Source organism: Lepidochelys olivacea (assembly GCF_965140295.1).
Source record: "Lepidochelys olivacea isolate rLepOli2 genome assembly, chromosome: 4".
Taxonomy (NCBI): domain Eukaryota; kingdom Metazoa; phylum Chordata; order Testudines; family Cheloniidae; genus Lepidochelys; species Lepidochelys olivacea.
Window position 1 is genome coordinate 30,918,887 of NC_140414.1, and position 25,819 is coordinate 30,944,705.

At 40.9% G+C, this 25,819-nt stretch overlaps 1 protein-coding gene across 2 annotated transcripts in view; it reads left to right on the plus strand.

Annotated features, from left to right (window-relative positions):
- The window catches only part of BMPR1B (bone morphogenetic protein receptor type 1B), a 354,353-nt gene that overhangs the window by 319,382 nt on the left and 9,152 nt on the right, over positions 1–25,819 (plus strand). For both annotated transcript variants that reach the window (XM_084626037.1, XM_084626038.1), the window contains 5 exons: positions 57–216; positions 15,369–15,471; positions 17,295–17,397; positions 24,755–24,851; positions 25,622–25,760. In XM_084626037.1, the coding sequence (XP_084482163.1) occupies positions 57–216; positions 15,369–15,471; positions 17,295–17,397; positions 24,755–24,851; positions 25,622–25,760 (602 nt within the window). The remainder of the gene's footprint in view (positions 1–56; positions 217–15,368; positions 15,472–17,294; positions 17,398–24,754; positions 24,852–25,621; positions 25,761–25,819) is intronic.

The following is a 25,819-nucleotide window of genomic DNA, read 5'->3' on the forward strand; positions in this document are numbered from 1 at the left end:
GAGTCTTGCACACCCCCCTCCCACCTGGAAACTTACATTTCTTCTTTCTTTTGTAGCCAATGGTCTAGACAAACCGTATTTGCGGAGTTCTGGACAGTTGAACTTGGAGAACAGAAAGGAAGATGGTGAGAGTACGGCACCTGCTCCTCCCCAGAAGCCACTGCAGTGTCACTGCAATCACCACTGTCCAGAGGACTCAGTCGACAGCACCTGCAGGTTGATGGGACAACTTGTATTTCAGATATTTTGGGGGGAAGGTTATGTACAATAATCAACATTTTAAAACTTGGGTGCCTCAGGTTAGGCACCCCAATCTGTTTAGGCACCTTTAATACCTTGGATCAGTGTACAATTAAATGGGAGTGGTGGGCACTCTATAAATCAGCCCATTTTTATATAGATGCCTAAAGATAACTTGATGCATTCAGGTTTGAAATTTTAGGCCAATACTTATCGTAATAATTTGCATATGAGACATAGTTGAATTATGAATAGGTTATCAAAAAGTACAAGCCATAGCTTATGTATGGATGGAGCAAACTGCTCTTCCCCTGTGCATAAAGACCAGCGTTAAAGAAATTGTGCTTCTCCTGGAGTAGTGTAAGGCATCGCCTCTTTGGAGGGTTAGTGGTTGTTAGTAGCTAAATAATGGCGCAATCTAGCCTGAGATGTATATGTGGTTAGCCTTTCTTGTAGCAACGTGAGGAGGAAATGCTGCTCTCAGATTGGTGTGGTGAATTTCAACTCTGTTGTTCTCTTTTCCCTGTATATGTGGAACTCTGAGTTCTGCTTCTGTAAGGAATGTGGAATACTGAAGATTTTGCTATTTAATGTTAAGTTCCTACAGCTTTTATGCTCTCATCCAAGTCCGGTGGAGTATTGGGTATGCAATAACTTTAGAACTGGGACATAGGTATATTACTGTGACTGGACATTCCAGTTGGGTATGCAGTTCTATCTGAGGAGGTTACAGGGAGTTTGATATTTTAATACTACTGGACTGCTTCTCAAGGCAAAGTGTTGTGAAAGAACAGGATGGAAGGAATCTCCAAGGTTGTTCAAGATGTTGGTAGAGATTTGGAGAGGGGTTTTTAAAAATAGTTGCTTCTCAGTTTGACACTATTCTGCACAGCCTGCAATTTCAAGACCTGTCAAGTTTAAAAGTGCCAAAGCTTTGATAAAAGCCTGGGATAGTATTTTTCTGTCCCACTTGCAGCTCCTCCTCCAGGTCCTAGCGCTCTGTCTAGAAGCAGCATTTAACCACTATTGCATGGTATTTTGTTTTAAGGTTTAAAACTCCACACTTGGCTACCAGTTTGCAGGTTCTCTGCTGTGTGAATCAGCCATTTCCTGTTCATGTCTAAGGAGAGCCACTGTTTTTACACATGCCAGCTTTCACAGCAGAGGACTTATAAAGCAGTCGCTAAAAAGTTGCAGCTGATTAGAAAATAAGAAAACACAAAGGTGTCCGCTTTGGAAACGTTCAGTTGGCTGATGTAAGTCAGCATCCCCACGACCAAGAAACAGAACCTGCCACCAAGCTAACACTTCATTAGCAGTGTAATGTAAAGTTTCTGAGGGTTCGTCTATACTTAAAACGCTACAGTGGCAGCAGATGTGCTGCTTTCGCATCTCAGAGTAGGCACTACCTACGTTGACGGAAGGGGCTCTCCTGTCACGATAGGTAACCCACTTCCCTGAGAGGCAGCAGCTAGATCAACAAGAATTCTTCCATCGACCTAGCGCTGTCTACACGGGGACTTAGGTCGGCTTAACAATGCTGCTCTGGGGTGTGAATTTATTATACCCCTGAGCAACGTAGTTAAACAGGCCTAATTTTCCAGTGTAGACCAGCCTACGGCAATATCTACATGTAAAGTGCTACAGTCGCAGCACTGCAGTCTAGACCCTCACTACAACAATAGACGGGGGTTCTCCTGTCCCTGTCGTTAATCTACCTCGTCTCCGAGAGATGGTTGCTAAGTCGATGGAAGAATCGTTCCTTCTGTTGACCTAGCACTGTGTCCACCAGGGGTTAGGTCAGGGGTTCTCAAACTGGGGGTCGGGACCCCTCAGGGGGTCATGAGGTTATTACATGGGGGGTCGCGAGCTGTCAACCTCCACCCCAACCCCGCTTTGCCTCCAGCATTTATAGTGGTGTTAACTATATTAAAAGATGTTTTTAATTTATAAGGGGGGTCGCACTCAAAGGCTTGCTATGAGAAAGGGGTCACCAGGAAAAAGTTTGAGAACCACTGGGTTAGGTCATCATAGCTTCGTCTCTCAGCACAAATCCCACTCACAAACATCAGGATTTATTTAGAGTCCTTCCATGTCACACTTTTAAAATATATCCCTTTAGTTTTAAATCATAACGGGTAGCTGTTTTCAGCTATATGTACCTAAAGCTAACCACTTACAAACAGTTAAAAAAAAGTAAAATGCCAGAATATGATGTCATTTCAGCCTAAATGAGAGGGGAATTTAATGGTAAATTTATGTTCTGTTAACATGATTCTCACATTGTTAAACATCCAGTCGCAAAATCATCCTTATTGAAGTCACACCTCTTTGGAGCTTTATTTCCAGTTTTAATTAGGGTGTCAGGTGTTTAGTTTAAGCTGGAATTTATCTCACAAAACCTTCTTCTCCGTCCAGCCCAGCACAACCCCTAAAACGCTTTCATTTTCCCCCACCAGTTGCCCTTTCATATGTCATCTGAACACAGTATTCCTTGTTAATTTCACACTGAGCAGTGGCATAAAAGAAAAAATTGTGAAGCCAGTACCTGGACAATGGAAGTTTGTACCATATTTCTTCAACTACCTTTCTCTTTAAAGATACCCTATGATTTATCAGCAATGAAGTAAAAATATAATTCAAAGGGACCTCTTTCCAAATATAATATAAAAGGACTCTTTTCAAGGATGACGATTTAATATTTGTACACCTCCCATCATTGTAGTAGCTATGTCTGAGCTCCAGGTGACACTGATTTTCCTTATATTTGCAGAGTCCAGTTACTTCTTAATATTTTTTCTTTCTAAAGTCTTCCATACATAATTCAGAATTAAGGAAGAGAGATAAAATGTACCTCTGTATTGAGAAGGGTGCCCAGCCTCTGAAGTTGGGAAGGAGTGAGTGAGCGAGCGAGCGATATTAGAGAGACGAGGGGGGTGAGGTAATATCTCCTAGTGGACGAACTTCTGTTGGTGAAAGAGACACACTTGCAAGCTACACAGAGCTCTTCTTCAGATCTGGACGGAGGGATACTCAGGTGAAGGAGATAGAGCTGAGAGAGATTGCTAGGTCACCAGTCAGCTGACTCTGTTGTAACCAGTTCTCAAGAGATTTGGCCAAGCCTACCCTGCTAAACTGGGATTCCTTTTACTTTGGGACCCTCACACCGTAGAGCCTTTAATTTTCACCCTTCGCTGTAATCTGAATTGCTGTTTGCACATTGCAATGCCTTAAAACAATCAGGAACTTTCATTCTACTTCTCTATAAATGATGTTTCTCCTTATCAGAGTTCAAATGAAGGAGATGCCACTGTGTTTGTGTGATGTATAGGTGAACTTATTCTGGTAAAATCTTCTTACAGTAGTTGAGTTAATTATCTACACTCTGTCTCCCCTAATCACCAAAAGGGCTTCCTATCTTTTATGAAATCCATCTCAGTCTCTCAGCAACCCTATCAGTCTGCTAGGTCATTGGCTGCCTTCAGATCTTATGAGTTATGAGATTTCATTGTGCACAGAGTAGGAGCAGTGTATTCTAGGTCACCCCTAGCCCAACAATGCAAGTGAAATTTCATTAGACCAGCTGGCCAGAGCCCAGCAAAATTTCAGGCTTGAGACCCCTGTTGTTGGAACACTACCAAAGGCAGGGGACCTTTCACGGGTCAGGGAACCGATTTTCTGAAAGTTCAGTGAGAAAGCATTTCCAGGTGTATTCAAATTAAGACTCAGATATAGAGCACAGCCCTGTTGCGACTGCAGTGAGGTACAGTATTGAATTTCCTTCTGAAAAAAGCAACCTGCTTCTCTGCCAGGAAATGTTGGTCTGCTTTGACAGGTATTTAGTTGGGGTGGTATGACACTACTGACTGCCAACCAGCTGTACTGTTATCCATCTGGATGTTTGTATAAAAATGAGGACATCTTGTGGCCACTTAGAAACCCTTCCAGGATTGTATTTCTTATACTTTTTGCAGGGACTACATCGGATGGGCAAGTCAGCATTCTAAAAGCAAGTGTCCATCAAATCCCTCAACTACCTGCTGCCTTCATAACAACTCTATAGTACTGTGAACAATGGGCAATTTTATAGCGCACATGTTCAGCAATACTTTAGCCCTACAGATAAGTTAAGAACACGCTTAATTATTTTCTCTTAAAGCTAGCATGATTTTAACAATTAAAAAAATAATTACTGTAATTTATAGCAACAGTGGTGGCCCTTTTAAACACCTGGCAACTAAAATAAATGGCTACGGTTAGCTCATTATCTACAGTATTCCTCTCCTACTTGCCTATATTTACTGTAGGTAATACTTTTATTACTCTAAACTGTGGGGTTATCCAACTGCAAATATTGACTTAGTTATCTAAGGCAATTGGCAAATTTTCAAGGGTCACCTTTATATTATGTAGTTAACAAGTCATTTGGTCTTGAAAATGATTGTTTTGCACCTAGATTTCAGAGACAGGATAGGGTGCTTAGTTTCATGTTTGTCTTTGAGCTTCAGCATGAATTCCCTAGAGTCTGATAGGTTTTCAAGGCTATGGGGTATTGTTTATCCTTGTTACCTTACATTATCACAAAAGATATGCAAATAGTGTCAATCTAACTGAGAGAGACAGTGGCTGAGCACACAGGTGTTTGGAAGACTGATTGATTAACAGGGACCTTTCTCAGGAAGAGGTGAAAGTATTTGTAAGAACTTCATATGTCTATACTTGTAAAGATTGTTAACTCACAACCTGTTGAAACTTTAACCCTCTTTCTGCTGTGGGGGTTCAAAATAGGTTTTCAAAACAGAATTTCAAAGCTGCTTAGTTTCAAGACAAATTGAGCCTCATTTTAAAAATTGACACGATGCATTTGCACATGCAAAATGCATGAAGTTACTGCAGTCGTGCATACCCATAGGGTAGTTGCATACGAAAAAAAATGGACTTCACTGGGCATGTACACAATGCAATCGAAGTAATCACATTCACTGATTAGGTGCATGGTCATATATACAATTTTCTATGCAAAGACATGTGCCTGCAGTTTTAAAAAGTCTGTCCCAGAGCTTTTGTCCGACTGCCGTGCAAAGCAAGTTCTATTTGGTTTCTCAGATATTTTACCTAATGGTCTGCGTTGGTTGTGTTTCTACACAGCTGTGTTTTAAAGCAGATAAAATGCTTAGCTTTGGTTTATCAACCGTAATAGAGAATAAAATTGCTTTGCCAGGGGTTGTTTGCATGGGACGTGCGAGCAATTTTATTCTCATTTTGTTATCAGACTATGGAGCTGTGAGTATCTCTAATTTCAAATGTAGGGGGAGAGGACTTCAGCAGAAGGCTGAAATACCAAATTAAGGTCCTTCGTCTTTTGTCAGAAGTAGGGCTGTCGATTAATCTCAGTTAACTCAAGCGATTAACTAAAAAAAAAAATCATGATTAACAGCAGTTTTAATTGAACTGTTAAGCAATAGACTACCAAGTGAAATTCATTAAATAGCTCGGATGTTTTTCTACATTTTCAAATATATTTATTTCAGTTACAACACAGAATACAAAGTGCACAGTGCTCACTTTATATTATTATTTTTATTACAAATATTTGCACTGTAAAAATGATAAAAGAAATAGTATTTTTCAGTTCACCTCATACAAGTACTGTAGTGCAATCGCTTTATCGAGAAAGTGCAACTTACAAATGTAGATTTTTTTTGGTTACAAAACTACACTCAAAAAAAAAACAGTGTAAAACTTTAGCGCCTACAAGTCCACTCAGTCCTACTTCTTACTCAGCCAATTGCGAAGACAAACAAGTTTGTTTACATTTATGGGACATAATGCTGCCTGCTTATTATTTACAGTGTCTCCTGAAAGTGAGAACAGGCACTTTTCACATGGCACTTTTCGCATGGCACTTTTGTAGCCGGCTTTGCAAGGTATTTACGTGCCAGATATGCTAAACATTTGTATGTCTCTTCGTGCTTCGACCACCCTTCCAGAGGACATGCTTCCATGCCGATGACGCTCGTTAAAAAAATAATGTGTTACTTAAATTTGTGACTGAACTCTTTGGGGGAGAATTGTATGTCCCCTGCTCCGTTTTACCCGCGTTCTGCCATATATTTCACATTACAGCAGTTTAAGAACACTTTCACTGCAGATTTGACAAAAGGCAAAGAAGATACCGATGTGAGATTTCTAAAGATAGCTAGAGCACTTGACCCTAGATTTCAGAATGTGCCTTCCAAAATCTGAGAGGGACTAGGTGTGGAGCATGCTTTCAGAAGTCTTAAAAAAGCAACACTCCAATGTGGAAACTACAGAAACTGAACCACCAAAAACAAAAATCAACCTTCTGCTGGTGGCATCTGACGAAAACGAACATGCGTCAGTCTGCACTGCTTTGGATCATTGTTGAGCAGAATCCATCATCAGCATGGACCCACGTCCTCTGGAATGGTCGTTGAAAAGCAAAGGTTTGTTGTGATTTGAAGGGGGAAGCTATAGCACTCAGCTATTTTTATTCATATTATTACACAAAAAAGAATATTCTGCCATTGTTTAAAATCTAGCAGTGCCTAGGTCAAGTGTAACTCCTTAAATACTTTGGGGAAGAAGAGCAGGGGATCCATATTAAGCATGGGCTAAATGATTCAGTTACAACAAGACCTTGGCGTGAATCTTTCTCCTCCATCCATGAACCCAATTCCAATTGAGTGTTGTGCTGAGGTAAGCCTCGCTTTCCTCTGTACTCTCAAAATTAATACAGTTCATGACTCACTCGTTCTTCTCTCTGCATCCTGCGTTAATCTGTTTTGAATGGGATTTGTCTTACTTTGTGCTTTGTAAAAGCATCATGGCCTAAATTTTCCAAGGTGTCTAGCAAATTTCAGGTGCCCAACTTGAGACAGCTTAATGGGGCCTGATTTTCAACGTGCAGGTGCTCAAAACTTTCTGAAAATTAAGGACTTGTTAAGGTCTCACGTTGGTCATTCAAAATCACGAATAACTTTTTGAAAATGTAGGCCCATGTACCTTTATGTTATGGTAAATAATCACTGATAATACTCCAATCTCTGCTGAACCCCTTTGCATTGTCTCAGCCAGCACAATGAGCTTCAGAGAGGAAGCTCCAGAAAATGGGAGATTGCCACAATAAATTGAATTTACTTAAACCAAGAACACACACTCCATATTAGAAAATACTCACTTTACATTTGTCTTTTCATTTTGCAACATTAAAAAAATGGAGCTACACTGTACAGCATACAAGCGTGTTCACTGGCTCAGCCTAAGATCTTGCATATGTGCACAGAAAATTACTTGTTTTAATGTGCTTTGTTTTTTCAACCACAAAACTAGAATATAAATTATCTGTATTTTGATTATTCGTTTTTGTAAATAACCTAAGCACCTGTTAAAGTGAATTTTGTGTGTGATGATAGAGACAGAAGCAAAAATGCAGAGGGATGTCTCAGTGGTTGGTATTATTGCCATGTCAGAGTCATCATAGGGTTGGAAACTGTAGATATAGGTCCTGTACTTAACACAGTAAATGAGCTTTCTTAAGTGTTCTCTGTGGGCGTTGGGCGAATCCTCCATTCCATGTTGCAGAGTGTCCTCACATCTTTTTGTGCAGTGTTGTAGAGAGGGCCGTCACAGATGGGGGAAAAAAGAGTGTCCCTCTGTGGCTTCTTGGCATCTGCTCCACACAGCAGAACAGGGTCAGTTTTGCTGACTGGGAGGCTTGTGTGGTCTTTTCAGAGGCCGAGGATTTGGCCCATTATGAGCCAGATTCTGTGCTTTGTTGCATGTGTATGGCTCCCACTGACTTCAAAGTAGTTGCATACACATCTGAAGGCTGAATTTGGCTCAGCAGGAGTATAATGCAGTTCTTCTAACTGGGTTTCATGTTACTGTTACCACAATATTTTTTCCAGAAAATGAGTGTGTGTTGAACAGATTTACAGTGACTCTTTGGTTTATGGACAGTGTTCTGCTAAACTTGGCTTTTTTTAATGGACATATTCCTCGGGTGATAGACATGACAAAAAGTAGGAAGTAAATGCATGCTGAGAGTTTAAGTAGTTTCAAAACTGGGGAAAGTCTGTAGAGCTTCACATAAGCATGTGAATGGTCAGGTTTCTATACAAACCATAACTGAAGTTTCCCCATCATTACTAAGAACCAATGCAGAAGTTGTTTTGCTGATTTGATTGGGATCATATGGGCAATATGATTTATGCTGCCAGTGTATTCAGAAATGTTCACAAGAGATGAAGTATACAAAAATAAAATCCTCCAGGCTGCATTGCAGACCAAAGTAAGGTGGTGGTAATGTACTGAAACGTAGGAGGTTTCTGGTTTAGTCATCAGGGAATTTAACCAACCTGCAAGCTGTAGCAAATGAACGAGGGGATAATTTCATCTGTCCAAATCTTTTTTGCCATCACAAATTACTTAGCATATTCATAGAAAGATGATTAAGGATTTGTTATGCCTGGTATTTTTAAGGTCCTTCTGTGGTAGATGGGTATTTAAAGCATTTTTTGTTTTTTTATTTTAAAAGAAGAGAGGGAGAGAGAAATAGTAAAACAGACATTGATGTCACGCTACCATGGAAGCCAGGGGAGGAAATACCAATCAAAGTTTGGTAGCTAAGGTGTTGCATCTTTCATGAGAAATGACTCTTCTCTGCTTGAACAGATGCAAAGCTCTTGGGTGCCCATGCCTCCCTTCTGACATATAGTAAAGGTCTCAGTTAAGATCACCTCTGTCATTACGGTAATCTTTAATTGTAGCAGCTTTTTCTAGTTCAGGATCTGTCAGCATTTCTGCTATACACCTCTTTTTTTCCCCCGATGTGTGACCTGGTTGTAAAAAGTCACCCTTGCCAAAATGTGACACACCAGATCTCTGCTTGTGAATTGTCACATCCAAAATCTCTTTAATGTCTTTTCTGTACTGTATAATACCGTATAATATGATACCTCACTGGAGGAGGTTTACATGGCTACATTTTACAACAGCCAATTCAGTTCTACATTTACACAATGAATGTTTTTAATTTTTAAGTGACTGTAATTGTATTTAATAATCCATAAATGTTACACTACTGAGAATAAATAATAGGTTAATTTATACTGCTTTATATGTACAGGAGTTCCCCAGTATATGTCTCTCCCTTATCCGTTGTTTCGGATATCCGTTGCTCATCAATAGGGGAATGTGTTCCGATTCACATTGGTCCTGATCCACATGCATGGATCGGGACCAACATGAATTGGAAAACGTTCCCCTATTGTACAGTACTGTCCTTGCGTCTGCTGGCGGCCCACAGGGCTGACGATCAACTCCTCCCCCTCTTTTCCAGTGCCTCCTGCCTGCCATGGTCAGCTGTTAGGCGGCTGGGGGACAGCAGGGCTGGAGGAGCAGCGATGGGGCGCTCAGAGGAGAGGGTGAAACTGGGTGGGAAGAGAAAGGGCGTGGGTGGAGGTAGGTGGGACGGCCTTGAGTACAGTACTGTCCTGTACCCATCATGAGTGTAAAATGCGTTCAAAGTGTTAAGAGTGGGTCTGTGTCCAAGAGGCAACGTAAGAGTTGTTTCAGAGTAACAGCCGTGTTAGTCTGTATTCACAAAAAGAAAAGGAGTACTTGTGGCACCTTAGAGACTAACCAATTTATTTGAGCATAAGCTTTTGTGAGCTACAGCTCACTTCATCGGAACATTAGAAGTATATTTTAGTATATATATACTAACATTAGAAGTATAATTGGATGTTATAAAGCATTTTGAAAGAGGTGAGCGTGCAGCTGATGTCGCTCATGTTCTCGGTTTGCCTGCTTCAACGGTACACTCAATTTTTAAGAGTGCTGATCGAATTCATGAAAGCGCTCCAAGTGCTATGAAGTGGTCCTCAATGAAGATAACAAAACAGAGAAGCAGTACAGGGAGTCCTCAGACTTAAGACGCAATTCGTTCCTTAGAATTGCATTGTAAGTCGAAACCGCTTTTCCCATAGGAATCAATGGTATAAAGGGGGGGACTGGTTCCTGAACCAAGACTTGATACACTATTTTCACCACAATAATCCAGATTTTTGTACTAAATGAATTATAGATGACTAATGTAGCAACATCAATGCATTTATTAGGTAAACAGCATTCAAATAAACATATAAAATCACATATGCTTTGACTTTCTAGAACTTTTTGAAGGGCTCTTGGCTGGGGGCTTCTCTGAAGTCTGGGCTGTAGGTTTCTCTGCAGTCTTCTCTGCAATCTTAAAGAAAGTGTCCAAGGAAGTTCGGACAGATGTTCTCCTCCTCTCCTTGTAAATTTTGCTGGAGCAGCAGTACATGTTGGATATGCCCCTATTCACAGATGCACTGTGTTTAATGAGTGGAGCTGGAAGTGGGGGGTCCCTTGCAGTCACTTGTCTGATTGGCTTCCAGGGCCAGGGTAGTTGTTGCCGGCTAGCCTTGCCGCTTGTTTTTGATTGGCTCCCAGCCCCTGGCTCAGCCAATCAGAAAGCTTGAACCGTGAAATCAGTGATTTGCTGAGACTCAGCATGTGATGTGTGCTGTTCTCCCTGCCGGCTTTTGTCGTAAGGGCGACAAGAGTCATAGGGGCAAAACAGGCAGTCAATTGAAAAGTGTCGTAAGCGGCGTCCGACGGAAGTCAGGTGTCGTATGTTTGAGGACTCCCTGTATAATGGAGAGGATGGAATGTTTGCTGGCTGATTGGATTGATGACCTGCATGAAAAGAAAATGCCTGTGAGTTTAAGCTTGATTCAGGAGAAGGCCAAAAGCCTGTATAACAATTTAAAGGAAAGAAAGGGAGAGAGCTCAACAGCAGAAAAGGCGACCTTCCATGCTAGTCGTGGGTGATTCCACAGATTTCAGAAGCGTGTCAATCTACATAATGTAACACTCACAGGAGAAATGGCTACTGTGGATGAAGAAGCAGCTGAATTGTTTCCTATGCAGCTAAATACAATTGATTTGGAAGGTGGCTGCTCTCCAAAACAAGTTTTTAACGTCTACAAGACGGGCCGTTAGTGGAAGAAATTGCCAACAAGCACTTATATTTCTCGTGACAAGAAGACTGCTCCTGGATTCAAAGCCTCAAAAGACTGCTTAACCCTTCTGCCTGGGGGAAATGCAGAAGGCGATTATAAGCTGAAGCCCTTGCTTGTCTACCACGGTGAAAACCCAAGAGCAATGAGGGGCTACGTCAAGCCTTATCTCCCTGTAATTTGGAAGTCGAACAGAATGGCCTGGATGACATGCAGTATTTTCCGTGAGTGGTTTGTAGACCGTGCTGTCCCTGAATTTAAGGCTTATTGTCAGAAGGAAAATTTGGCCTTTAAGATCCTCCTTCTGCTGGATAACGCAAGTGTCCATGAACTGGACTACAAGGCTCTCTGCCCGAACGTCAAAGTCCAATTTTTGCCACCCAACACCACATTGTTGCTGCAGCCCATGGACCAGATGTAATGGCCACGTTCAAGGCTTATTACCTACAGAGGACATTCTCCATGCTGATCAAGGAGACAGCATGTGAAAGAAAGCCCAGCGTAAAGGAGTTTTGGAAGTCCTACAACATCTTGAACAGCGTGGAAAACATTGACCCGTCGTGGGAAGAGGTCACTTTGCAATGTGTGAACGGCATTTTGCGCTGTGCAATGCCAGATGCTGTCCACAGCTTCGTGGGATTTGATGCCGTTCCTGTTCTCGAGCAAGAAATTGTCAAGTTGGCAAAGAATATTGGCTTCGAGGAGGTGGAGGAGGAGGATGTACAGGAGTCTCACGCTAAGCAACTGACAAATGAGGAACTGATTGAGCTGGATTGACCACGGATATCTAAAGAAAGCAAGGGCAATGATGATGATGATATAGGGCAGGAAGCCAGGAGTCTGACGACAAAGAATCTCTCCCTTTTCTTTGGATTGCTGGATGAGATGATGGAAATAATACAGAGCGGTGATCCTTTTTGTAAACGGTCTGCCAAAGTCTCCAGGGCTCTCAGTGATGCAGTGAGTGACTTGCTACAGGGAGATCTATTGTTCAAAGATTCATGCAGGAGAGCAGACATCGATTAAAATCCTTTTTTAAGACTTCTGCAACCAAAAAGCCAGCCACAGAAAAGCCAGCCCAAGAAAACACAGCTGCCACCCCTTCCTAAGTTTAGCATAATTGACAGTGTTTTATACTGTATTACTGTACTGTATGTACTATATTAAAATGTTCTGTGTGTTTAATCAGCGTTAGTAGGGTTGTACATTATTTTATTCAACGTTTTGTGTGTAAAATGTGTGCTGTATAACCTGTCAGTGTCAAAAGGTACCCTGTTTAGGCGAAAAGAGCATTGTCATAGGCAAGTGTGGTGAAGTTGTGAATGCATTCCCCCCTTATTCCATTATTTCTTACTGGGAAAAATTCCCCGGTATACGTCATTTTGGTATCCATCACCCTTTTCAAGAGCACAACCCCAATGTATACAGGAGACCCCCTGTATTCATCATTCTGTGTTATCATGAGTACTTATATGTAATATGCAGTGAAATACAGCATTTTAGATGTGGTCCATGCTTGTTCAGATTTTTTTTAATGATGGAAAGATTTTAATTTCTGACATGGCTGGACTGTGCAGCTGGAGTGTGCTATGCACTCCTCTGTATGTCGAGTGTGTTATATTCAAACTGTGAGCATCTGTTCCCCACCACCACAGTAGAGCTCTTCCAGGAGTTCTAGGAGACACTGTCTCTTCTACTCTCTTGCCCAGATCCCTGGCAGGCTTTCCGAGGGGTGATGGTAACTTTTATTTACATTGAAAATTCTCCCTCTTAAATCTCATTTTTCCTGTATAAACATTTCCCTTTAAATTTCATTTCACATTCCTCATTCATTGTATCATGGTGTGAAGCTAGTGAGACATTCTTCTGTTGCTGTCTCTAAAAAGAATGATTTCCTCCATCCCTCAAAGTTTTTGAGCTCTCTCCCCCTCTGCTTTCCATGATCTAACTTGCTTTGTCATTTTACATCAGAAGTAAAATTTTCACAAGCATTTAAGTGACTTAGGAGCCTATGTTCCATTTTCAAAAGTGATTTATGAGTCTGTGTCCTATTGAAAGTCACTAGAATGCCAAAACCTCCTGGGTCTCTTTCCTGTCTTAATAGTACCTCTTCAAATGATATGATTCTTTTGTATAGTGACTTTATTAGAGACCATCAGTTGTTGACTTGTTTTGTTTTTCAGTTGATTGCAATTTATCGTTTTGTTACAGCATCCCTCTGTTACCCTTACTCATTGCTTTGAATCTAAGGCACCGTATAAACAAATAAAATGTAGTATAATATAATATTGTACTCTAATGGATTCCTTTCAGTCTCTTTTCTTGGCAATCCTATCATTCCTATCCTGAGACTGAGTAATGAAGTCATGAGAGTTGTTTCCCAAAAGGGTTGTTGTCTTCCTTACTTTACTCTCATGCACAACATCGAAGTAGTATAAAAGTAAATTGTGCGCTTCTATGAGGAAGTCGTCTGTAGTGTGCAACTGGTTACTTTTCAGATCCAGACGTTAGTAACTTCTCCTGTTATTGAAAGGAACTGTGAAACAAGCTTGCTCTGACTAGATCTCACACAGTTAATTTAAAAATGTGCCACAGCAAATATTTGGTGTTTTCCTATCCGGCATCCTTCTGTGCCACAGCTAATATTTCCAAATTGTATTTATGCGTTTGGTGTGTAATGGAATGTTCCCCTTTTCCTACAACTTCTTTATTGTCATTAGTGTTTTTGTTTGTTTTGTTAGGCTTTCCTTTCTTTCAAGTCAAAAAATAATTATCTGAAATTCTGCTTTATTTAAGCCTTGTAAATCCATTTAGTTACTTCTTGTGTCTGTTTCCCTTTTATTGTCCTTGTTCATTTGTTCATATATAACACAATAAATATTAGAAAGAAATTAAGAGGTTAATAAAACATTTTATTGTTATGTGACTTAATTGTTTGAGGATAAGGGGCTATTTCTTTTTTATTATCCATTTTATTTCTTACGATCAAGACAATTTTCATTCATTTTGATAGGGTAGTGAGTCCCCAAAAAGTGATGAGAAATTAGCAGAGAAGACTTGCAGTCAGATGCAGGCACTCTTTTTGTTTCCCTGATAACATTCATGCATTTGACCTTCATTAGGGAAGGGCATTTATCACCAGCACCATCTAGCCATCTGTTAGTATACTTGTCCTATGTTGTACATGTTCTTGTAAACTGAACTATTATGGATCACTTTAGGCTTATAACCCAAGTAAACAGTTCGGAAGGATGTTGATGATAACTCAAGAACTCAAACGCAACAGAGTGTTGCAGTTTGTAATATGGTTAAAGTAAGGACCACAAATCACTCTTAATAGTGTTTCACAGTTATTATCTCAATGACGCTGGCCTCTTCCGGTCTGCGCTACAGAGCAAATCTCTGTACAGTGTGCATGTACAAGTAGACCTGCTTTAGCACTGATGCTTTTACTAAGATGGGTCTCCAATGATGCAAAGCGTATCTATTAGGATAGACCAGTGGTTCTCAACCTGTTTACCACTCTGAGCCGCATATGCAGCTCTCTGTGTGTTACGTTGGCCACATCCACACCATTTCATTATACTACTTGTATGGCCCTGAGGATATCACCTGGGCCACAAGCTGCCTGCAGACCATGGGTTGAGAACCACTGGGATAGACATTTGTGCAGAGGGGATGGGCCTTGGGTGAAGATTTTTGATTATGGGGGTTTGGGTTTTATGTGAAAATGTCAGCTTTGTGGACTGGTTTCTTTTGTTTGAAGAAAAGTTATCAGTTTATGATTGCTGTCTGTCTTTGTTGGATTTAATTTTAACCATGTGTGGATGCCAAGAGCCTGGGATAAGCATTCGTTTGTTTTGTATGTTGAAATAATACTGTGTAAATAAATAAGATTTTACATATGTGATGATAGTTTAGCATTATGTTACATTGCTGTTCAAAGTGTGTTGATTTATCAACTGTATGTTTGTGGGGCTCAGAATATCAGACTGCCTCTCATAGCAAATCTCTGATTTTAAAAAACAAACTCTATTTTTCACTCTTTCCAATCTTCAGGACTGATGGCTACTGTTTCACCATGGTAGAAGAAGATGAATCCGGAGGACATACGATTGCCTCAGGATGCCTAGGCTTAGAAGGCTCAGACTTCCAGTGCCGGGTAAGAAAAGAGTTGCGATCAAGGTTTGGTCTGGCTGTTGTGATAGTTTTCATGCAGCTGCATTGTAGTCAGGATGAATGCATACATCTGCTGCTTTGAATTTTGTTCATGTGGGAGATGTGCCCTCTGCACTGAATGCTGAAGAAATGGCATCTGCTCCCCAAAACTCTTGCTACTACTTCAAGCGCAGGTTAACTAACGTTAGCCCCTGCCGTCCTGGTGAAACTACCGCTCGGGTAAACCGCTCGGGTAATTCCATTCTGCTTCTCTACATTCCCCCTGCGGCTTGAATTACGTAAGACATTCTTTACTTCCTTTCCTAAACTGCTGTGTGCTACGTAGTAGTGGGCAGTAAAAAAGTGGCTGTTTTCACACGAGAAGTTGTTACATATCACTGATGTGTAACGTGAGTCCTGTGTGTGTAGACAGTCCAGCCAGTAAATTTAGGGATCCACCTTCGTGAAGGCATTATAGTTCCAGGGAGAGAAATGTGTTTTCATTCCATGTACTGCAATCAACTTGTCACCCTACAAAGCAATTCTCTTTTGTGCTTGCATGTTTAACACAGAGAAATCACTCGGGGTTAAATCCCCAGCTGTTCCGTGCAAAGCTCAGCATGACTGTGGAGTGAGGACAGCAGATGGAACGAAGATGACTCTGAGTACATCTACCCTGGACAATGAAACAACAAAAGACCACGAGCGTGGCAGCGAGCCTCAGAGCCTGGGTCAACTGACTTGGGCTCTTGCTACACGCCTAAGAATAGCAGTGTAGACACTCCTGCTCAGGCTGGAGTCCAGACATTGACACTCAACCCCTTGCTGGGTTTCAGAGCCCAGGCTTCAGCCCAAGCAGCAACATCTGTGTTGCTATTCTTAGTCCTGTAGTGTGAACCTAAGTCAGTTGACCCGGGCTCTGAGACTCGCTGACGCGGTTTTTTGTTTGTTTGCAATGTAGTAGTACCCTAAGTAAATCTTTCTGCTCTGGGCCTGTCCAGGGGCCACACTAGCTATTGGTTCAAGTTAAAGCAGGATACGGGTTGCTCTTATTTGCAGCTGCTTATAATAAACTCTTAGGAGCCATTATTCCAGTAAATATCTCCAAAGTGCAGTGCACTGTGTTCTGTCCCCTCCTGCTCCCTTTCATACCCTTCACTGATCTATTTCGCTAGGTGGGATAGATGACAGAGTTGACTACATTGGCTTTAAGCCGTCTGAGGAGTCTCCTACGTGAAGGGAATCGTGTGCTAAGGCCAAGATTTTCAAAAATAGGAGTCTAAAATGAGGCTTCTAACTGCTTACTAAATAAGTAGCCAGATTTTCCAAAATGCTGAGCACCCTAAAGTCTCTGTTGAATTCAGGCCTGATGTTAGGTATCTGTTTCTGGAAATCTTGGCCTTGGGGCAAAATTCTCTCTGCTTTGCTCTAGAAAGTGGGACAGAGGATCAGGCCCTCAGTCTCATTGTACATAAACGTGAAATCTGTCTGCCCCCACATTCAAATGGAATGCTTGAATAATGTAACACTAACGCACAGATTCTCTCACCGTTTTACCGTACGCTGTTATGGCCAAATACATCCTTGTATAATGCTAATGACTTGAGTGGAATTTCACAAGGATTTCGTAAAGAATTTGTTCTTTAATGTTTAAATGAAGTGTGGTTTGGCTTTATTAGGATAGCCCAAATCCTTATTGCAGTCATATTTGAAATCCTTCACTGGTTACAATGTCAGGTCTGTCTCCTTGTCCAGCGCCCAAACAACAGTGTCTGTTCGAAAAAACAAAGTTGCTCACGCAGTTGTCTGTGAATTTCTCTGTTGCAGGATACACCCATAATACATCACAGAAGAACTATTGCATGCTGCACAGATGAAGATTTCTGTAATGAAAACCTTCACCCTACACTGCCACCGCTGAAAAATAGAGGTAAGAGGAGGAAGAAAATCTAGCCTTAAATCAGTAGATGCATGTATTTTTCCTAGAAAAGAAAAGAGAATTAGATGAGCGGCATGGAAAAACAGATTTTTTTTGTATCCTGTAGTTGTTCTGATAATGTACGGAAACAGTATCTACTTGGTTGTTGCTGGTATTTACCTCTATTTGTATTCCCATGATGCCTACAGACATCAGTCAAGGATCAGAGACCCATTGCACTAGGTGCTGTGTGTAGTAAAATAACAGTTCCTGCTCCAAAGAGCTCACAGTCTAGGTTAGGCTGGGGCAGGGACTATCTCTTACTTTGTTTGCACAGTGCTTAGCATGGTGGGGACTTACTGAGGCCTCTAGGTGCTCATGCCATACAAATATAAAATAACAATAATGAATGACCTCTGTCATTGCAAAAGATTGTAGTTTGTAGCTACATACTAGTTTCAATATGACACTTGGGACCAGCTCCTCAGCTGCTATAGATCAGCATAGTCCCATTGAAGCCTGTGGAACTAATGATGATTTATAGCCACTGATAATCTGGCCCTCAGAGAATAAGGTCTAGATGTTACTATGAACTCTGTGTTTCAAAGGAAAAGAACAAACAAGAGATTAACACTCTGCACAAATTCATTTCCAGTTTTGGTTCGAAGTTATACAATGTTTTCTATTTTTAAAATACGGCAGTTCCCAGGTAAGCACGACATTTATAGACTGCTGTGCTGGATTTGTGTGGTCAGCATCAAATTTGGTCTCAGCAGACAGAGTTTCCAATTTTTTTGATATTGCCTGTTTAAAACTGAGAACAAAATTTGGACCATAGTGTTGAACAGTAAGTTAGGACCTGTTTCAAATCCCAGTCTAAACACACAGATATATTCTTATTACTAACTTACTTATCCACACACACACACACACCCCACATGCATATAGAAAGGACTATTCCGGCAGTCCTTACTGATATAAGTGCTTACTTCATTGGGATTCTACACAGCAGGGCTACAGGATTGGGCCCATAGCATGTAATATGTAAACTAATTCAGCATTGACTGGTGAGCCACGAGATCACTGAAACCTCATAAAATTCTGACTCCCAACATAAGAGCTCTAAGTCATTTTATTGGTCTTTGTTAAGAGAAAAAGTTTACTTGGATAGAGAGAAAATCCCACAAGTAAGTACATTTGTATGTTTGTGTAGTATATGAATAATATAATTTTATTTTGGAAAATCAAGTCCATGATTTCCCCCCCACGTGCTGGTTGAATTAAGCCCTGCAGATTCAAAATGGAGCAACCTTGTTCTAACTTGTCTCTCTCCTTGGTTTTATATTACATTTTCCATTCCAGCCTAACCTGGATGGAAATGTAAAAATTAGGTAGTTAGCATAGTCAGACATCTATCTACTGTTTATGCAAATCTCAAGCTCTTTTGCTAATGCCAAATTATCTTCCTTTTTTTTTTTTTTGCGGGGGCAGAGGACACTTAAGTACTTAGGTCACAGATAGCTAAGATGAATAAACACCAAATAGCAGAGAGAATATTTTTGAATATATTGTTAGATGAATAGCTTTTGAGCTGCTTGAGTACTGCAAAACTAGTTGTTTAATTTGTTATTTGACAAACAAATGGCAGTATGTTCATTTAACGTAATTCCTCCAACACTAGTAGCTAGACAGCAAATTGTGGCTGTAATTTTAGAGCCTGCTTCTGACAATGTGGCTCTATGGTCTGGAGCTGTGGAATAGCATGAAAGTCAGCCCCTTTTTGAAAGCTGTACGGTCAGCTGTGATTCTTGGTACCAGAAGCCAGGGAAGCTTGCCACTGCTCTGTTACAATATGAACACTCACCAAAGGGGCAGCAATTTAGACTGTGAATTCTCCCGCTAGCCATATCCAAGAACATGCAGCTAATATATAACAGTTGACGAGTGCTTGGTTAATAGTCATTCTTCCTGTCTGGGATTGTTTTTAAATGTGGTGCTGTGACTCTCCGAATCATTATCAGGATTTAACATAAACAGTGGTGTTAAAATAAATAAGTAAAATTAAAAATGGACTTGTTGAAACAAAAACTGCTGGATTTGTTGGGAAAATGTATATCGTTTGGTATTTGAAAACATACAAAAAAGTTAGCTCCTGATCAGGAGCTTTTGACCAAGGACATGTCTCAGGGGAAACTGGGGTCTGGGGAGGTCCTTCAGCCGTAGGTCAAAGGTTGCTAACTAGAAATTAACCCATGCACAGAATTATCATCTACAGATGCGTGCAACTTGTGTTCTGAAAATGTTTCTCTGTACCTGGCAGTTCCTGGAAGGAACTCACTCTGTAGCCATGAACAGAACGAAGCAGACAGAAGAATTAAAATTAATCAAGCCAGAGAACGATCTTTCTGTCAAGCAGGAAGGAAAAACACAACAGCCGCTAAATCCATTTCTGGACAGTGTTCAGGTGCATCCTGCAGTCCGAGTAGAATAAAAATACCCTGGAGATAACCTGGAGTCCCCTTGCCAGTCATGCAGCCGCCTTATTAAGGAAATGAGAAGAATAATAGAGTCTGAAAGGACACCTTTCTTTTAAACAATAAAAATATTACTGGAAAGCCCAGTGAAAGTGCAGACTGAAAGCAGATGAGAACAAATATGTCTTTACTGATTTAAAGCCTTTATAAGCAGAAGTGGTGGTGCCACCATGTCTGGCTCCCTGCCTGTAGAGCTAGTGATGAATGGGCCCGGGAATGATTGGAGGAATGAGGATGGGGTCTGATGTGTGCACACAAGCCTCAGGTTTCACTGCCGTTTTTACCCAGATAATATGAATACTGTGAACGGGAAGAAACTGGGGAGGCAACTGAATCTTCTGTGCATTTGATATGCCGACTCCACCCGAAACCCATTTTGCTGAGTTTTAAATACACATTTCAGCAGAGTGCCGTACATGACAAAGTGAGTTGAACAAGTGATGGGGCTGGAGGGAAGCAACTAAGACTATCTGAAAGGGTCTTGAGTCTTATTGAAGATATTTGCTGAAGAAATTGTTTTCTAACTTGTTTCCTTCTCTTATCATCTCTCCCTCCCTATACTGAAGACACCCCTGATACCCCTGTGTGGTGTCTAGAAATAACATCACTGTGTTTTCTTATAACGTATACTCCTTGCATGCTGGGCATTGGACAATGGCTAAAACTCGCATTCAGCCACAGTAAATAGAAGAGCTTCACTAATGTATTGCTTGTTTATTATGTATCCCTCACATAATAACTCACTGCGGTCTTCTAAAAAAATAATAAAATCCTGCTTATTTTCTAACCTCATAGCTTGGCTTGGCTGCAGTTGATAACTTACAAAACATTAGGAAGCACTGGGTCTAAGTCCAGTTCCCATATCACAAAAATTAGTGCAAATTGGCACCCTTTTCAATTGCAGCTGAGAGGCCAGGGATTGAGTAAGTTTGAAGACTGAACCACCTTCCCCTCTGCCAGCCTCAGGAAATAGCCCCACCAGGTTTGCACTGAGGCAGAAGGAGAAGTTTGCATGGCTGCTTTGTATGCAGCACTTGTTCTGTGGACAAAGGGAGGACTTCAGTGTCCAGGGGAAGTTAGTCTGGCACTTTTCACCAGCCTACATAGAAATATAGGGCTGGAAGGGACCTTGTGAGATGCCTCCTGTGCTAAGGCAGGACCAAGTAAACCAAGATCATCCTTGACAGGTGTTTGTCCAACCTGTTCTTAAAAACCTTCAGTGAGGGAGATTCCACATCCTGTCTTGGAAGGCAGTTTCAGAGCTTCACTACCCTTATAGTTAGAAATGTTTTCCTAATATCTAACCTAAATCTCCCTTGCTGCAGATAGAGCTCATCACTTGCCCTACTTTCAGCAGACACAGAGAACAATGATCACTGTCCTCTTTTTAAGAGCCCTTAACATATTTGAAGACTGTTTGGAGGTCTCCCCTTAGTCGTCTTTTTTCAAGATTAAATAGGCCCAGTTTTTTTAACCTTTACTCCTAGGTCAGGTTTTCTAAAACTTTTATCATTCTTGTTGCTCTCTCTGCAGTTTGTCCGCATCTTTCCTTAAGTGTGGCACCCAGAATTGGACACAGTACTCCAGCTGAGGCCTCACCAGTGCCGAGCAGAGCGGGACAATTACCTCCCACGTCTTATATACACCCCAAAATGACATTAGGCTGTTTCACAACTGCACCACATTATTGACTCATATTTAATTTCTGATCCACAGTAACCCCAGATCCTTTTTAGCAGGATCCTTATATAGCCAGTTATTCCTCAATTTGCAGTTGTGCATTAGATTTTTCCTTCCGAAGTGAAGTACTTTGCACTTGTCTTTATTGAATTTCCTCTTTTTTTTTGTTTTGCTTTCCTCTTCCCCAGAACAAATCTCCAATATGTCAGGGTTGTTTTGAATTCTGATCGTGCCCTCCAAAATGCTTGCATCCCATCCCAGCTTGGTGTCATTCACGAATGTTATAAGCGTACTCCCCACTTCATTATCCAACTCATTAATGAAAATATATCAGACCCAGAACTGACCCCCGTGGGACATCGCTAGACGTGTCTTCCCAGTTTGACAGAGAGCCATTGCTGATTACTCTCTGACATTTAAAAATAAAGAATTCTGGGCATTTTTCTCTACATTTTGATGAGTATAAGTTTCCAAAACCCCCAAATGAGCAAACAAGCTAAATCCCTCCAAAGTTATTTGAAAACATGTCTGAATTCTGGGCTGATAACTCACTCATTCACCATCATTATTGCCTTGCATAACATGTTGGTAAACATAAAAAGGACTCAAGAAAGATGTTTTGCCTTCCTTTCTTATTAGGGCCAATGTCATGCCTACTGTGTGGCAGGTGCATCTTTAATAAAGTTGTGTGTAGTGTTGTTGTAAAGACAACCTTCTGATCTAAGGTAATTACCTTCATAGCTGTAACTAGTCCAGCCTCCCTCAATTTTATAGGCTAAAATGCAGAACTTATCTTTCACACTGAGATTCCCTTTTTTCTTTTAGTGCTTTCTGGGATATTTTTTCCTCCCACACAAATGCCTTTGATCACAGAAAAAATGTAAATCAGCATTTTCAAGTGTGTCTTCCTAAAGTTGGGCGCCTTATTTTAAGAGGTGCAGAGCACTTGCCGCTCCTTTTAACTTCTGTAGAAGTTGAGGACGCTCAGCACTTTTATGCAAGGGCCTAAATAGGGATTGTAGGTGCCTGACTTTGGGTAACCAAGTTTGGAAGTGTTGGCCACAGTTTGTAGAATGCTAGCCACTCTTCTTTGCAGAATCATCGTCAGTGTTCTTTATTCGATTCAATTTTTATACACACACACATAATCCATTAAGAATACTAAAGAAGAGGAAACATAATTGTGATCTCATTACAGTTTCTGATGGGTGTAACTTCATTTACCTGAATAGGGTCACTTCTTGGTTTACTCTGGTGTAAGCAAGATCAGAACTGAGCCCTGTATGTGTGGCACTCAACACTTTTGCTAGAGAAGCACAAAAACCGCCAGCCCAGTTTTTATTGTCACCTGTTCTATGAAACGAGAAATCCCTTGCTGCAAACGAATTTCCATATTCTCCAGAGTCTGAAGAATTCTCCCCCTATAGTCTGCAGACTCTGCTTAGCCTCTCCTGGGCTAATAGGCAGTGACACCTTAAACTGTTACAAACCACACATTTCAGAGGGAAATGACTGGAGAACATCGACTGCTAATAAACGATGAAATAGAACCTTGGCTCCCCTGAACCGCCCCCTCTTTCACAGAGAGAACCGGACTTCCCAGTGGGTTCTCGGTTTCAGCTCCCGGCACGCTCAGAGTGACGGTCCAGGTAGAAATCTGCTGCTCTGATGAGAATGATGTGCTCTAGTGTTTTCCCGATAGGCCCTGTGTCAGTGTCTCCTTTCAAAGACAATGGCCACGTCTTGAATGTTTACATTGTTAATGCTCCAGGAGCAGATAATGTCAGGTTAAAACATGACCAATGTGCTCACAAGGCAGATAATGCTCAGTAATCCCTGTTCATGATGGGAAGGGGAGGGAAGGAAATACTTGGAAGCAAAGCTGGGAGAGGGAACTGGATCTTTAAAATAGAAGTGCGTGACAGTAAGCCAAGATTCCCCTCGGATCCTCCTTGTCTCATTACCCGAGCAAATCTGAAACATAATAGTGTTATTCCAGGATGAGTCGATAAGGATAGAATTCTCACAGTTTACTGCATGTTCAGCATTTGTGTGGAAGATGCAAGACAATCAGACGGTGAAGGCTTCCGAAAACCTCATCCTTATCTGCATGAGAGTGAACACCAGGCTGGGGATGGGGAGCGTGCTAAAGTATCACAGTTTTGAGACTTTGTCGTTTTAAAAGAAGATGGTGCAGGATTTCTTCAGTTTTCAGCATGAGAATATGTGTCTGAAATGAGGATGCAAATTGGGAGACGACAGCTAAATTTTAAAGCAGAAAATGGGTATGGCGTGCCAGGATTTATCCAAACTTTTCAGTTATTTTTATAGCGTCACAATTCTTACATATTGCTTGGTAATATTGCATTTTCAAGCGGTTTTAAAGAACGGCTCATCTGCAATGACACATTTTTCTACAAGTGCAAGAATCAAAAACAAATATTTTTTTCTGCTAAAGTGCTGTGAGAGAGAGAGAGACAGCGATCCTTACAGTGATGTAAATATAACTTTAAGGACTTTAGCTCTATGCCCTAGCAGGGATTAGACATCCCTTGTATGTCTTCTCTGCTAGGATAGACACAACTTGGGTATATTAATTGCTTTTGTTAAGACTCTCATAGTTTTCTTAAATTAATAAATGTTAATTAAGATAGAGGCACCAAACTAGTCTGTGTCCTAGCTGACAAGATATGTAAGATACAGGACTATTATAAATCCCAGGTTTGAGGGGGTGGGGGGCTAGTGGTCATGAAGGGCTAAAATACTCCCTTGCAAACACAGTCAAAAGCGCCAGGGTTACCAGTGAGATCTTTGTCTGAGTAAAGACTGCAGGTCAGTCAGGCCCTCGATTGCTGTTCCGTGTGCTACGTTTGCCCCGTTGGATGAGGGCTGAAGAAGGAGCACATAAAATGGCTCTGAAATCAAGTGATACATTACACAATGTTACACAAGTCGAAAAGAAAGGGGACAATTCTGTTGCTTAATAGATTTATAAATTCTTGTATGCCTTTTTACATGTGAAACTAAATTCAGGAAGGCAGAATGCATTTTACACCCAACCTAACGTGAAAGGCATCTCAGGTATTAGAGAGTATTTTTGTATTCTAAGACAAAAATACAGCCATTGCACAGAGCTTTTTTATTTTTTAAACCAGATTTTGTTGAAGGAAACATTCACCATAAGGCCTTGCTGATCTCAGTGACTGTTTGCAGTATACTCCTGGTACTTATCATCATATTCTGTTACTTCAGGTAAGCCGGAAGTATTTAAGCGTCGTCTGCTTCACATTTCTTCCCAACATCACACCCCCACCCCGGCTTATGAACTGTAAAATTAAAAAAATAACAGGAGGGAATTGGGGAACAATTAAAAAAACCTTTATTTTTATTATAGGGAAAATTTGTATATTTTGCTAATGTTAAAATCAGAAAGACTTTGATATAATGCCCTACAATATAGTTGGTCTTTTGTATAGCATCCTTCATAGAAAGTATATCCTAAAAAGCTTTCCAGTAGGAAATAACACAAAATAGTATTCAGTGAAAATGAAAGAAAACAATGGTGTAAAGACACTGTATAGTAAATAAAGTAAAGCTCATAAGCCTATTAACACAGTGCACACAAATTCACAAACTATACCCAAAGAGGGAGATAGATTCAGCAAGCATAGGCAAATTTGTAAAAATGCCTTTCTTTGGTCAGAAAAGATCCAAAACATCCATAACAAAAAGGTGAGGTATTTACTGCATCTCTGTTTTTAGGACTATTCTCTGAATTAGAGGTTTAAAGTTGGTACTTGGCTATGCAAAATTATGCTGGATTCCCCAGCAAGATGATAGTCAGCCCCTTCTGTAGACCTAAAGCGTTCTAATGTTGCGAGCAGATCAGAAAATAGTCGTCGACGAGGCTAGCACGTACAGGAACTTGTGCATGACTAAAAGTTAAATGTGAGCAGCGTTTTCTACATAGCATGCCTTCCTCATTGTACTGTCAACTAATTTAATTTTCACTAAAATCGTAGGCATAAAAGGCAAGAAAGCAGACCTCGTTACAGCATTGGACTTGAACAGGATGAGACTTACATTCCTCCAGGGGAATCCCTGAAAGACTTGATTGAACAGTCTCAGAGCTCAGGAAGTGGGTCTGGGCTCCCTCTGCTGGTAAGAAAGGAATGTAATTTAGATACACACATAACTCTGTAAGGCAAAGACACCCCCAG